We start from the raw sequence: 16096 nt of genomic DNA on the forward strand, positions 1-16096 counted from the left end.
TCCAGGAGATTTACGTCTACCGAGAAGGGAGATAATGTCTTCTCCGACCAGAGAAGAAGAGGCGGCCGTGGGAGGTGCGGATTCCAGTGGAGTAGGACCTCCCGACCTTTCTCTACACGAGCCCAGCCCGCCTGATTTATCCTTACACGAAGATTTATTTCAACTGCAAATTTCCAGCCAGCCTGAACCTGCCCCCCCACCCCGATGGTCAACCTCGGTGGGACAAAGAGAGACAGAGACAAGCTGGAATGCTGGACTCTCCCAAAGACCACCCAGACAACCTTCGCTGGAGCTGGGTGCCGTGAGAAAACCCCAGTCGACTGAATTCCCTGACTATTGGAGCCAAAGGTATTTTGGGGAAAAAAGGGGAGGCGATGATGGAGAATGCCGAAGCTACCAGCTCCAGGGGGCCATGAGAAAACCCCAGCGGAGTGAATTACCCGATTATTGGGGTCAAACGTATTTGGGGGAAACAAGGGGGGAGGAGGAAAAAGACTGGAGAAATTGGCAACGTTACCCACGCCCGCCATCTCCCCCTCCCCCTCGGCCTGCTTCACCCCCTGCGGCTAGAGGTTTTGCTGACCAGGGGGGCCCTCCCCCCCGAAGACATCGGATGGCTAAAATCCCTCCCTTGCCTGTGCGTTACAATGGTGATTCTGCTACCCTGGCCTCTTTTCTTATGCAAGTGTTTAATTACATAGAGATTTATGGCCGAGACTTTGAAAATGACACCATGAGAGTTAGAATGATTCTTTTGTCATTGGATGGTGAGGCTGCTAAATGGTCAACGGCTTTGCATATGTCTGGTTCTCCCCTCTTGGGGAATTTCCACCGCTTTATGGAGGCTTTCCGCCAGCGTTTTGATGACCCCTTAACTGAGAAGCGAAGCAAATTGAAGTTTCTAACCCTTGAACAAGACGAACGGCCTGTCGCCCACTACATCCAGGAATTTCAATGTCTGTCACAATACATGAGAGGCTGGGGGGAGGACGCCCTTCTGGACAGGTTTGCTGAAGGGTTAAATGAAGACATTTATCAGCAATGTGTCAATCGTAACCTGCCGAGACGCTTAATCACTTGGTTTGAGCATGCTGCCGACGCTGAACTCGACTTAACGCACCTCCGCTATGCCAAAGAAGAAAGAAGGAAGCGGAAAGAAAGGGCGGCTAAGTCCCTCCCCCCACCTGCAACTCAATCGCTTTCCAAAAGACGAGGTGAAGCGAGGGGGCCCCCTTCTGGCTTCTCCAGGCCTTTAACATGCTTTCGCTGTGGCAAGCTTGGGCACACCGCCCCCGAATGTCGGGCTAAATTGCCTCTCTCGGCCCAAACCCCTCCCAGACGTGAGGAAAAGTCTGCCAGAGGCCCTGACAAGAAGAAGAAGGAAACGGCTTTCGCTGGGGATTCCACCCCCCCTCCTGTTGCCCAGCCATTAGAGGGTGACGCGGATGCTAATTCCTCTTCTTCGGAGGACTCCGATGACGACACATCGCCTCACTGGGTGAGTTCAAACAAGGGGCCCCTTCTGATCCCTATTGAATTAAAAGTTCCTCCTGAGGGGACACCTGCCACCCTCCTCGCTTTACTTGATTCAGGCTGTTCCCGGTCCATGATCAATCCGGCCATGGTAGAGAAATTGGGCCTCAAACTGCGCACGTTGAAAACCCCAATTGTGTTTTGCCAAATAGACGGTTCCATTGCGGGGGGGGGACCCGCCCATTTTTTACTGAGCCTTTGGAAATGAGAATGGGCACCCATACTGAATTAATCTCTTTTGTGGTCGCACCTGGCATGGACAGGCCACTCATTTTGGGCATCCCATGGCTTCGGAAGTGGAACCCTCACATAAACTGGCGGACAGGCCGCTTACGCATCCGCTCGAAGGTGCCTCCAGTCGGGGAGGGCTCTCCGGACCTGCCTGCCGTCACTGACGTTCCTGAAGTTGCTGCTAGAGGGCAGGAGCGCATTGCTGGGGAGGAGAAAATTCCGAAAGAATATCTAGACCTTAAGGAAGTTTTCAGCGAACAATCTTCGGACATTCTGCCCCCCCACAGACCTACTGATTGCTCCATAGACATTTTACCCGGGGTTAAGCTCCCTAAACCCCGCATTTACTCCATGTCACCCAGAGAAATGGAGGAGATGCGTTCTTTCATTGACAAAAATTTGAAACGTGGTTTCATTGAACCAGCCCGACCCAAAGTGGCCGCCCCTGTTCTGTTTCGTGAAAAGAAGGATGGTTCTCTTCGTTTATGCTGTAACTTTCGCAACCTTAACGCTATCTCTACTCAAAACCTCTACCCACTCCCGTTGATGAAGGACTTGTTAGCCCAACTGGGGAAGGGCCGCATCTTCACAAAATTGGACCTGCGAGAGGCTTACTATAGGGTCCGCATTAAGGAAGGGGACGAATGGAAAACCGCGTTCAACTGCCCTCTTGGTTGTTTCCAGTTCCGGGTTATGCCTTTTGGCCTTCAGGGGGCTCCTGCTGTGTTCATGCAATTTATTAATGAGATCCTGCACGATCATCTGTACAAGGGCGTTATCGTATACCTGGACGATATCCTCATTTATACCCGCACTTACGACCACCACGTCAATCTGGTGCGGACTGTTTTGAAAAAGCTCCGTGCCGCTAACCTTTATGCCAAATTGTCTAAGTGCGAGTTTCACCAAACTACAATCGACTATCTGGGCTACCGCATCTCCCCTAATGGTATTGAGATGGACCCTGAGAAGGTGAAGGCGGTCACTGAATGGGACGCGCCCAAAACTCGTAAACAATTGCAAAAATTTTTGGGCTTTGCTAATTTCTACCGTCAATTTATTCCCTCTTTTGCTGACATTGCTCTCCCTATTACCAATTTGCTCAAGACGAAAGGCGACCCGAAGCCTAAACCCAATAAACCTTTGAACTGGACCATGGAATGCCAGGCGGCATTCGAAAAGCTTAAACGCCTTTTTGCCGCTGAACCGATTCTTAAACATCCTGATCTCACCCAGCCTTTCGTTGTCCAGGCTGATGCCAGTGATGTCGCCGTAGGGGCCGTTCTGCTGCAAGCCAACGACCAAGGTAACTTACAGCCTTGCGCATACACCTCCCGTAAACTCACTGACACGGAGCGGCGCTGGGCGGTTTGGGAGAAGGAGGCTTTTGCGGTCCGTTGGGCCCTCGCTACTTGGCGCCATTTCCTGGAGGGCTCTAAACACCCATTTGAGGTTTGGACTGACCACAAGAACTTGGAAGCGTTGCGAACGCCTCGTCGTCTCTCCCCCAAACAGATGCGCTGGGCCCAATATTTCAACCGTTTCAATTTCACTCTAAAGTATATCCCGGGGGGAAAGAACTTCATGGCGGATGCTTTGTCCCGATTACCTCAATACAATTGTTCTAAACTGAGCATCGTCCAACCGCTCCTGGCAGCTCCGGTACTCACACGTCAACAGACCCACGCTCAGAAGGAGGTACCTCAAGATCTACTTTCTGACCTCAAAACGGCTCTTCCGCAAGACGATTGGTTTCTCAACCATCGGGACGAGTGCACCATGAGGGACGATCTACCGTGGATTGGTGCTAAATTATACATCCCCGCTTCCCTACGACTTGTCGTCCTTCGTCGCGCTCATGACTCCAGAATGGCGGGTCATTTTGGGTTCGTGAAAACTTTGCACCTCGTGAAGAGACAATTCTGGTGGCCCTCTTTAAAAAAGGACATTGAACTGTATGTCGCCAGTTGCCCAGTTTGCGCGACCGCCAAAAAACCACCGGGGAAACCGCAGGGCCTTCTACAGTCCGTCGCCCGCCCGGTCGCTCCTTGGAAGGAGATTTCTATGGACTTTATTGTTGAACTTCCCGAGAGCCAGGGGCATACCGTCATCTGGGTGGTCACTGATTTGTTTTCCAAACAAGTTCATTTCGTGCCTTGTCACAAAATTCCTTCCGCCAAGGCGTTGGCTAAACTGTTCCTCTCCCACATATACCGTTTGCATGGAGTTCCCGACCGAATTATTTCCGATCGTGGGGTTCAATTCACCTCTACTTTTTGGAAAGAGTTTCTCAAACGCCTTGGGGCCAGCCAGGGCCTTAGCTCCGCCTACCATCCTCAGACTAATGGCGGCTGTGAACGTACTAATTCCGTCCTTGAACAATATTTACGTTGTTTCATCAATTATCAACAGGACGACTGGGTTGACTTGTTACCACATGCTGAGGTGGCCTATAACAACTCGGTTCACTCCAGCACGGGGTTCACCCCTTTTCGGGTCGTTTACGGCCAGGATTTTGTTCCTATTCCCGAACTGCCTACGGCCCAGCCTCAGGTTCCTTCAGTTGCGGACTGGAGTGACCGTCTCAGTCGCATTTGGCCTCTGACTCTTTCCACCTTGGACGCTGCCCATAGGGCCCATAAGAAGCAAGCCGATAGGAAACGCTCTCAACCCTATGAATACCACGTTGGGGACTTAGTTTATTTGTCCACAAAATTTTTGCACACTACACAGAAGTCAAAGAAGTTAGGCCCCAAATATGTTGGCCCTTTCCCGATTGTGAAAGTTATCAATCCTGTTTCTGTTCGTTTACAATTGCCCAAACACCTCAACCGTATCCACCCGGTGTTCCACATCAATCTCATCAAACCGGTTCGGGTCTCCCACCTCCGGCCCCCCGATGACCCTCCACCTGCTCCGTTGCTGATTGATGGGGAACGTCATTTTGAAGTTCGTGAAATTCTTGATTCCCGCAGGCACCGTAATCGCATCCAATACCTTGTGGCTTGGAAACACTTTCCCCCATCCCACACGGAATGGGTTGATAAGTCCCACGTTCGTGCTCCCCGCCTGCTTCGGAAATTTTATGCTTCTTATCCCGACAAGCCTTGACTTTTCTCCCCTCCCTCTTCTGTTTGTGGTTGTTGTTTGTCTGTTTTGTTTGTTTTTCTTCCAGGCCTGACAGCCTTTTTTCCGGGGGACGGCCGGATGTCAGCTTCTGCATTGCTGTTGCTTCAGCTGCCATGAAACGGGAAGGGGGGGGCGTGTATTTGGGAGGGGTTAATTGATGTGCTGGAGGAATGTTCTAGGATGTCCCAGTCGTTGGGACTGCGCATGCGTATGTGTTTCCCGCCTGCATCAACGGCCTACACATTCCATCGTTGGCCTGTCTTTTTGAAGTTATCTCACACCTGACATTTGAAGGACTTATGATTGGACTGGGGCTTTGATCCTAAGGGGGGGGGGGCACGGGCTATTCTATATATCAAATGCTTTCGCGCCAAATTAAGCAGATCTTGCTTTGCTACTGCTCGCTTACCATTTATAATTAGTAAAAGTACTTTGATTTCCAACAATGGAGTCTCTTAGTCTTCTTTCCTAATTATGGAATGGAGTGGTGCTTGACACCCATCCAGTCACATGACCACCAAGCCATGACCACCCAGTCACATGACCACCAAGCCACCAAACAAGCCATGCCCAGACAACCAGTATTAAAAAAAATTGAATACCACCACTGAGCCAGATTGAATCAAAAGGCCATATTAATCCAATGCCTAGGAGCAAGGCAATGTTATTAATCCATCAGCTTGGTTTTAAGGTGTTTAGGAAAGGGCAAAACTAAGGATGATGACCCAGCATTTCTTACTTCAAATATTTCATGTAATTATTAAAATATGCATTACACCAAAGTTCTACTTCGCCTTTTATGAAGAAAGAAAAATTAGTACATATGGACTTTTAAATTTATGAAAAAATAGATGAAAAAATTAAAGAATATACTGCAATTGAATGTGGCTTCAAAACTGATAAATATTTTGAAATCAAAACCAATGTTGCTTTCTCTTAAATATTTTTTAAAAATAAATAAGTTAATAACTAATTTGTCAGGGTTCCAAATAGCACCCTCAATCAAATAAGAATCTGAGACTAGAGAGTCCTCAAATTTCAAATTTACTAAAGTAGTCATGTTGGCACATCTGTGAAAACCCAACTCTGAAAGCTTCCAGGTATTCCCCACCCAGTTGAAAGTTCAAGACCTTCTCCCAGCACCCACATGTCCATCACATGGCCCAACCAGCCACTGTCATGAAGGAAGATTCCTCCCATCCACGTCAGTCCAGGTACAGGGACAGAACAACCTTGACTCTTTGAAAAGGAATTATATTTTGGCTGCACATCTCCCATGCTCCATACAATCTCCCCCTCCCAGTTTCCCACAGTAGAGTATGTTTGAATTTGTGGCAGGCTTGAGGCCCAGTACAAAGATGGCTTCCAAGCCTGTCATAATTTTTAGAAGGCAAACAACCAGGATTTTCATTTCAAAACTGCTTTCATGCAAAAATGATGATTTCAATTTAAACATTACAGGACAGAAGAGAGAGGCCAAAGTCAGGAGCAATCAAGTGAGCAAGTAGCCATTTAAAAATCACTTTAAGAAGACTCCAGTTATGAAGGTACTTTAGGAACACATACCGTAATGCACATTATACATAATAATTCATAATGATTGCTAAGTGAAGTTACTATAAATACTTCTATAATACTACTATGCTGATATGTTGCTTCTCTCTGTTGCCCAGAGAATTTAACTACATCCTAAAGAATCCTTTGATATCCTACATAAAGAATATAAAACAGCCATGGCAAAATATTCAATGAAAACATCTGTTGTGTTCCTTTTCAGCCTCATCTTTTAGCAGTCTCTGAAATTCCATAAATTTAATCTACATTGGAGAAGACTTTCAAAGAAGTTACACAAAAAATTCATCATGATCATGGATTTGTAACTGGCTGACAAACCGTACTCAACAGGTAATTCTTAATACATACATACTACATCTATATGGAAGGGAGTAAGCAGTGGGGTACCACAAGGTTCAGTCTTAGGCCCAGTACTCTTCAATATCTTCATAAATTACTTAGATGAGGGAATGGAAGAGGAACTTACCAAATTTGCAGATGATACTAAGCTAGCAGGAATAGCCTATACCATAGAAGATAGTGTCAAGATCCAGATGGATCGTGACAGACTTGAATACTGGGCCCTATTTAACAAAATGAAATGAAATTCAGTGTAAGTCTCACACTTAGGTAAGAAAAACCAAAAATATGCATATAGACTGGGTGAAAGCAAGCTTAATAGCAGTAACTGTGAGAGGGATCTTGGAGTCTTAGTGGGCAATGAATTAAATATGAGCCAACAGTGCATAGCGGCAGTCAAAACAGCCAATGCAATCCTAAATTGCATTAAGTGAGGGATACAATCAAGATCAAGTGAGGTACTAATACCTCTCTATAAAGCCTTAGTATAACCACATCTAGAATACTGCATCCAGTTTTGGTCATCACACTATAAAAAGATGTTGAGATTCTAGAAAGAATGCAGAGAAGAGCAACCAAGATGATTAGGGGACTGGAGGCTAAACATACACTGAATGGTTGCTGGATCTGGACATGGCTAGTCTAGTGAAGAGAAGGACCAGGGGAGACATGATAGCAGCCTCCACTGCCGCTGCGCCCTTGTCTTGCCATCCACGTGGAGCCTCTGCTGGCGGGGTGCCTCCTATCTCGACCCACACATGCCCCCCCTGGGCAGCTGGGCAGGAAAATTGTGATTTTTCATATCACTATGCACTCAAGTTGAAACTTCGCTATCTATGGTTGAATATATCCTGTCTGGAAGATAGCAAAAGAAATGATTTTTGTAATAGATGTGGATGTGTGCCAGAGTTTTATGCTGGATTCAGTCAGTGCGGGGATTCAAATTATTTACCAATTGGTTTTTTGCCCTAATGACCATTTTAAGTATAAAAAACAATATTAAGTCTTATTTTGGGGGGATGTCTTACTTTACAACAGGTGGCAGGGATGGGGCCTGTGCATAATTCAGCATCTAATGCCCAGATGCCCTTAAGTTTATGTATGTATGTATGTATGTATGTATATTTCAAGGTTTTTAATCTTTTTACAAATTTTAACATGAACGAAGTGTTGTCCGGGTCTTTTCTTTTACATTCTCTTGTATATATAATCCATTTTACATCATATCTCTATTTCTAATTTCAGCCATATTATTCTCTTTCCATATTTTTTATCTTAAACTTATTTTCTTCTTAGTACATAAACAATATCACTAATCACCCTTATTTCTAATCTCTTACTATAACATCAGCTCCATTGCTAAATATGTTTCTCAAATTCCCCATTTCTCTCTTTAACATTTCATCTTTGTCTCTTAATTTAAATTATCTTCAAGGTTAAACCAAATTGCTATTTCACATTTCATCTGTTGATCCGTTTTGCTATAGGCAGCATACATAATCAAAATCATTTTTTACATAAAGAACATTTAACTTAATTATCCACAATTAATCATGTTGTTATAATTCCCTTACATCTTAATTAACTATCCACCATTAATAATTTTAATATAATTCCCTTTAATCTACTAGTATGTACCTTATTTCCCTTCCTCTTCCCCTTTAACCCTTTTCTCTTGGTCTGTCAAAGATTCCACTTCTTATTAATATTTTATCTTTTATTATCTTAGCTTCTTCTTTTTCTTTTTTTCTTTTTATAATTATTGTATCTTTTCTTCTGAATCCTTTTTCTCACTTTCAATTTTATTGTTTGGGTAGCTTTCCCCGGGGTTTTTCCTAGTCTCTTCCCACTATTTCCCTCTTTACTGTTTGATTCTTTTTTGGTGGACATTTTCCCATCTACCCTTTTTGTGCCACTGTAAACCCCAATGAAATCATCTAACTGTTTTTTTTTTACTTTCAGTTCCCTTTTCTTCAATATTATTTTCTTGTTCTTCATTTATGCTCTCTTTTACCCCCTTCTCTCCTGTTTCCTGGTCTGTGTGCTCCAGCCGGATTTCTGACTTTTTATTGCCTTTTAAAGTTTCACACACATTTTTTTAGCATCTCAAATAATTCATCATACATCCAAGGCTCCATATTGCCAATTTAACAAATTTAAGAAATTTTTGAGACTTTTGAGTTATATCGCATTTAATTAGAACTTAAAGTCCATACAGTCCTTTTTTATTATTTTGTTTCCAGGTTCTAATCCAAGTCAAAAATTTATTATCTTTCACAGCCATAGACAGTTGAAACTAAGTGATGTAGAAAAACAAACACTCCTTAGCAATTTTCACAGATCCAAATTATATTTTCTAGTAGTCAAGGTCAGGTTCCACAGCTGCACTTCTCTTTTATCTTTCACAAGGTATTGTAGTACTCTCTTCCCAACAGCAGATGGCTCTCTCAAATCCGCAATATATTCAAACCAGCTGATTGTCAAATCAAAAACCCTTTAAATCAACATAAAAAAGCTTTCCCATGGGTTCTTTCCTTTTATTATTTTTAGTTTCTCCAAATCCAATTATAAAAGCAAGAATCTTCTAGGTGGTTTAGCCTCTGCTTTATCCTTTTTTCTCCATGGAATTTCCCAATTAGCTGCAAATTTCAGCTCTGGGACCCTTTTAAGTCCAAATTCAAAGTTTTATTTTACCTGTGGGTTGGCCAATTATTCACCCAGTTCCACACTCCATTCCAACACCACTCCTGCTGAACAACTTAGTCTGGTTTCCCCAACTTCAGAGAGGTCATTTAAAAATGTCTGCTGCTCCCGCCACCAGTCTGAAGAGCTTTCTCTGACCTACCAAGGAACTTGCCAGTTCCTCTTGGTCATCTGAGATGCCTCTCCTTCTTCCTCATCCTTACAGGATGGTTCCAGTCTGAAGATCCGACAGCAGTTTGTCATGCTGAATTTTCACGGAGTTCATTGGAGTCCACTATTTTTTCAGCCGGTCTCACCGCGACGCTTCCAGATTCTCAAGTTTCTGTATATTTGACTCATACCATGAACACTACAAATTTTATTATCTGTGTTAAGGTTATAGAGAATAGCAGACTTAACAGTATCAGAATGATGATGGCATATATTTTATATAGTTTGTCCCAAACTCAAGCATTATCATTAACTATTTGGTACAGAGACATTGGGTTCTTCCTTATGGCTGAATTAAAATCCTATTCACTAATGCTTAAACTGCCAAAAAAATATCTCAACTTAAAATTTATTGGTCCAATGCCAATCTAGTCCACTATTGTAATGATGCTGCTGACTAACACTATTTTTACTAACTACTTTAGTTTCAAATTAAAAAGACATTGTAGCAGAGGAAGTCATGTTAATCTATAGCAGAGGTGGGTTGCTTCTGGTTCAGGTAAACCGATAGTGGTAATTGGCCCTGGGTCGCCAAACTGGTAGTGATGGCTGGCTGGCCATGCCCCTGAACCAGCCCATTTGGACACTCGCCCTACTTTGTCTTCGCCATGGGCATCCACAGAACTGCCTCCTCCTGCCTACACACAGTTAAGTATTCATGTTAGCTTAGCCTCCCCTTTCCACTGGCCAGCCTTTGCAACTGCAATGGGAATAGCCCGGCAAGCTGGGCACCCAAAAACGGTGCAGAGGCACGAGTGAAGGCTGGGAGGGGGTGAAACATGTGGGAGGCTCCCTGCAATTCCTTGGCTCTTCTTCCGTCCTTGACTGCTATGAAGAAGCAGTGGCTCTGGATGTGCCATGCCTGCTTTGTTCTCTTTGAGAGCCACTTTGCAAACAAGGTGCAAAGCACACACACACACCACTTAGCTCCAAGGCCATGGGTGGCTGCAGCCTGGGCCCTGCCTGGTCAGCCAATCAGAAAAACAGCAAGTGGGCGGGCAGCTGGGATGAGCCTGGCCTCCAACGTTCTGTCCAGTAGGAGCGGCAGTGAGCAGTAAGGGAAGCGAGCCCTGGGCTGGCATCCCTGCCTCCTTTAAGAGCCAGCTTGGGGGATGGCCAGCCTCCCCTGCCACCATGCTCTTGCCTTGCTGCCCATGTGGAGTCTCTGCCAGTAGGGTGCCTCCTATCTCAACCCATGCGCGCCCCCTCCCCACTGGCTGCAGTCTGGGACCTGCCTGGTCAGCTGGGTGGCTGGGTGGGAAAGTGGCAAGTGACTGAGCAAACAGGCAGCTAGGACTGGCCTGGCCTCCACACACCATCCGGTAGGGAGGGCGGTAGCAAGCAGTAAGAGCAGCGAGCCCCGGGCCAGCATCCCTGCCTCCTTCCTCTGAGAGCCACTTGAATGATGGCCAGCCCCCCCTGCCGCCATGCCCTTGCCTCACTGCCCATGTGGAGCCTCCACTGGTGGGTCACCTCTTGCATCAAGGCTGGATAGGTGCCAGCCCAAACTGATGAGGCTTGGTGTTGGGACCAGCAGTGGGGAACCCGCCAAAGAGGTACCTCTTTTGTCTTTGGATGTTGCAAAGAAGTGGTGGCTCTGGATGACACTGTGTCTGCTTTGTTCTCTGGTCTCTCTCCTTCCCTCACTTGGCTGCTACCACTAGGGTGCCACCAGGGCAAGCAAGGTGTGTGTGTGTGTGTGTGTGTGTGTGTAATGCACGGACCATTCAGCACTGAGGTACAAGCAGCTGGAGCGGCAGGGAAAACGGGGTTCTTATCCAGTCTCCCAGCCTGCAAAACAGAATTTTTCACCTGTTCGGTAGGCATGGCTAGCTGCGAGGGGCATGTTACTGAGTGGGCATGTGCATGAGTGATGTCAAGTTGGCCACACCCACCCAGTCTCATGCCCCCCCCCACCTAGCCACATCTACAGAACTGGTAGTAAAAAAATGTAGAACCCACAACTGGTCTATAGCATCAAAAATGAGGTATTTGGTAGCACCTTTTCTGATTAACAATTTTTCTCAAAAGGCAGAAGCTTTTTGTGAGCTGCATCTCACTTCATCAGAAAAGCTTCCATCTGTTTTTTAAACATTAGTCAGAAAAGGCACTGTGCACCCAGATTCTTTCTGAAGTTAAGGAGAGCAATGTCTTTTCCCTGCCACCAAGCATCACAGGTTGATATGGAAACTATCACCAATCACTTTCTCCAAAGTGGGGGTGAAAAAGGATGCGACAGGTTGCATGGAAGGTTTATGGATCTAAAGTTGCTTAACAGATGGCAAACACCAAGGAAAAGGAGGGAGAACAGGAGAAAACAGGAGGGGCTCCTCCCAATGCTCTTGTTAATGCAACTGCTCCCTTGTGCCTTTTCTGGGGGGAAAATAGCCCAAGGGAACATGGGTGAAGAAGTTCATAAGGTGAAGCTGGAAGAGCAATGGTATGCTGCAAGGGCATGGCTGGGAAAGTGATCAATAAACTTCCAGTTCTCTTGTCCAGGGGCACCTGGAAGAAGCAACTTTTGATAGCTGGGGGTTATCAAAACACGAATGGAATAGGCAAAATTATGCTGATCCTCCCATGGTGCATTGCACAAAAAAACAAGGGAACTGGTAATGAGTCTAAAGCGCTGATTTTATTGGATTTTTAATTGTTTAACAAATGTAATGAATCCTATGATCCACCTATCTTTAGTCTGGTGTGGCTAGTGAGCTTTCTTTGTGAATTGACAGTTTCTACTTTCTGCAACAGCTGAAGTTATTCAGCCTTTTGATTGCAACATTGTATCCTTTTAGACATGAGTCTCTGGCTGTGGTTTGACAGTTTAGAGGAGGGAAACAGGAGGTGTTCTTTTTTACTTTTAGTGTCTTGCTTGTTCTTTTCCTTGGCTTCTCTCTTCCTTAGGTTGTTTTTTTTATTAATTGAGGTGAGGGTTTCCTTTGGGGAAGTTGTGTCTTTTCTTACACAGTCAAGTACAATTATTCCATTCTGTGCCAACTCCACCCTCATGCTTTGCAATTCTCTTTTTGGTGACAGAGAAATTGTTCTTCAAACTTTTCATTTCCATCATTTCCCCCCCCCCAAAAAAACGGGGCTTGGGGAATCATCAACTCGCCAAACCTTGTAAGTAGCAGCTTCACTCTGGGATCGAAGGCAGCCAGGTTAGAAGGGAGATGGATTCCCAACGCACAATAACAGATTGTGCAAATCCTGCAAGAATGGCTAATCAATCACCAGGTGAGGTGTGAGTGGAATCTATTTGATCTCTAAATTCACTACTAACTCCACACTCATGCAGAGAGTCAGCATGACATAGCAGTTAGACTTATATACCGCTTCATAGGGCTTTGAGCCCTCTCTAAGCGGTTTACAGAGCCAGCATATCGCCCCCACAGTCTGGGTCCTCATTTCACCCACCTCGGAAGGATGGAAGGCTGAGTCAACCTTGAGCCGGTGAGATTAGAACCGCTGAACTGCAGATAACAGTCAGCTGAAGTGGCCTGCAGTACTGCACCCTAACCACTGAGTCAACATCCCAGCTGCTCCTAGTCCTTGAAAACCTGGAGGGTGATTGGCTGAAGGAATGGGCTGCTTCTGCCCATCCTCTTCCTCCTCTATAATATAAGAGTGCTCAATGCCTGGAATGCTCTACCTGACTCCATTGTTATATCCTCTAACCCTCACAGCTTCAACCTTAAACTGTCTGCAATGGACCTTACCCCATTCCTAAGAGGTCGGTAAAGGGGGCGTGCATAAGCACACCAGAGTGCCTAACGTCTGTGTCCCCATCTATTTGTATTCATTTCTTTCGTTTATATCCATGTTTATATTCATACCTGCTATCTTGTACGTGTTTGACAAACTAATAAATACAAATAATTCCTATGTAGATATGAGGTGGGGGGGAGAGGGGAAGAGGCAGAGGAAAAAAAGCATGGCTAGGCAAGGCAAAATAAAACATCCGCAGCAACTGTTAGACAGATGATTAAGTAATTCTCCTGGTCTTTTCTTTCCTCTCTCACTTCTTCTTACATCTCTGTTTGATTTCCTTCACTCTGCTCTTGGACTTTTGGGGAAGGTTCCCCCCTCCCCCGCCTGAAAACCATATGTGTTCTTATCCAAGAAGTGAGACGCCTTCAAAGAAAAATCAGAAAGTTCAGTTGCCTCTTGAAAAAGCACCTTTGGGACATAGAAGTGATACTGTTCTCCAAACTAAAATGCATCCTGCATTCAGTTGAACACAGACCCTGTCCAGCTCAGGAAAAAAGAGCTCCAAATTTAAAGATACTTAGCATTTTCTCAGATGTCTATTTGTGCCCAAGTTTGGTGAATTTGCATTCCCATCACCTGTAAAACCTTGTGAAATACAGATATTGGTCCCATTTTATAGATAGGAAATTGAAGCTGGGAGAGAGACTATCATGTGTGAAATATAAAACTAAATCAGTTCTTCTTCCTTGAGGATATAGTATTTAGTTGAATATTTCCACTGAAGACATAGTATTTCAAATAATCCTATTTACCCACACACACATAGATTCCTTCTCAACATTTTATAGATTATTACATGTGACCTGAGCTAGCATCTTCTGAATGTATCAATCTCAGTCTAGATGTTTAACTCAGATTCCAAATATACATGAAAACGCTTAGCTTGTTGGCAGCCTGCTTTCAAAGCAGGACCAAGGCTGCTTCTCCACTGCTGGACTTCCCTCTTACTGCTACAGACACTGACCCTGCTGCCTTGCTGCACACAGGGAAGGAACTTTTGGGCAGCCATATACCTTGCTCCTTTCCTTCAGCAACTGGCTAAAATGATGGCTGGGGCTTCGTCAGTTTCTTGCAAAATGCGATTTGCTGATTGTAGTATGCATTTTTATGCACATAATGCATTTATTACGAAATGCATCCTCTGAAGCCCCATTCTGGGCTCAGCAGCACCTTTCTGAAATTCCTTCACTTTGTGGAGAGAGGGAACAAGCATGGAATTCGACTGCCTAAGCCAGAGTTGTCCACGGGATCTTGACACAAGTCATTTTCTCACAGGGGGAAACCACCCAGGAGGGGAGGGTCAAGGCAGGGTCAGGCCAAGGCAAATCAACTAATTCACCAAACTGCACATAAAATTAACAAGAGTTGTAGTGAATCGGTGTGAACCAGCTGAATGCCACCAGTGTCAACTCTCAGTCTTTGAGATAGCTTCAAAGGTAAGACTGGATAATATGTCAGAGAGGGGAGCTGGAAAGCAGGTTAGTGTGGTGGGGAGGGAATGGGGATTTTGCAGTATCCTTCTCCTGCCATGTCCACAAAGCCACACCATGCCCATCAAGCCACACCCACAGAACCAGTAGTAAAAAAATTTGAATCCCACCACTGGTAGAAGGTTATGCAATCAGAAGCTACTGCTTCTTCATGTTCTCATGAAATGGTTCTTTTACTTCTTTTTTTTTCTTTGCCAAATAGATAACATAGTTCATCACATTGAAATATATTGCTAACATTTATGAGACCTGTACGCTATCACATTTGGAGAATCTCATGTTAGGGAAGGCTGTTCTGACAGTAATATTATCTAAATTAAAGTCATGTATTTAATGCATTTGTTTCTGCAAAGCAAATGAAAAACTATTATAATAACTTTTTAAATCTCTGTTTTGATCCTAAAAAGCAAGTTTCATGATGAACTGAAAGACTTCTGCAGGAATATATTATTTCTTGGTATGAAACTTCAAAGTACATCAGGAACCAACACTTTGTTCTAAAAGTCCAGCAGAAAAACATCAATGATAAATCCTTACTTTTTCCTTTCTCTTTCTAGTATCCTGAATAAATCCTTAAAATACTGGGGCACTCGGACAATCACATTTTCTGAAGCATCAATGTCCTTCAGGTCAGGATAGAGTTTAGTATCGATCAACTTCTTGATATATGCCAGCCAGTCAAACTGAAAGATATATAAATGTTTAGCTTTTGGCTCATAAAAAAAAAAGTTGAGTAAGTTTTCACCTGACTGCAAAGTTGAAGTTCACTGCACATTGTAAATATTGTATTTTAAACTTTTCATAAAAACAGCTGCATTTAACTATGAACGTGTATATTTAACTATTTTAATTTAAATTGCACCTTATGCACATCTAAAGCGGCTTTCAGTTTAGAAGGATAAATATCCAGTCCAATCATGCATTATCAAAGTTGTTTTCCAACCTGTGGGATCATGCTGCTGAGTTCTGATATGTTCATTTTGTTATACATAGATTCACTGGTTCGATTCTCAGGTGGAATCATTATCTGTAAAGATACATGTAAACAAATATGCTACTAAGAAATCCACTCTGACTCTATTAACATCAACAGATCTTTTCATAATTCCTTCACT

General features: G+C 44.4%; 1 protein-coding gene across 1 annotated transcript in view; it reads right to left on the minus strand.

Annotated features, from left to right (window-relative positions):
• The window catches only part of PHEX (phosphate regulating endopeptidase homolog X-linked), a 202176-nt gene that overhangs the window by 122418 nt on the left and 63662 nt on the right, over positions 1-16096 (minus strand). The window contains exons 8-9 of the mRNA XM_032226114.1: positions 15925-16008; positions 15519-15664 (exon numbers count right to left, since the gene is read on the minus strand). Coding sequence (XP_032082005.1) covers positions 15519-15664; positions 15925-16008 — 230 coding nt within the window. The remainder of the gene's footprint in view (positions 1-15518; positions 15665-15924; positions 16009-16096) is intronic.

This window comes from Thamnophis elegans, chromosome 11, assembly GCF_009769535.1.
Source record: "Thamnophis elegans isolate rThaEle1 chromosome 11, rThaEle1.pri, whole genome shotgun sequence".
NCBI lineage: Eukaryota > Metazoa > Chordata > Lepidosauria > Squamata > Colubridae > Thamnophis > Thamnophis elegans.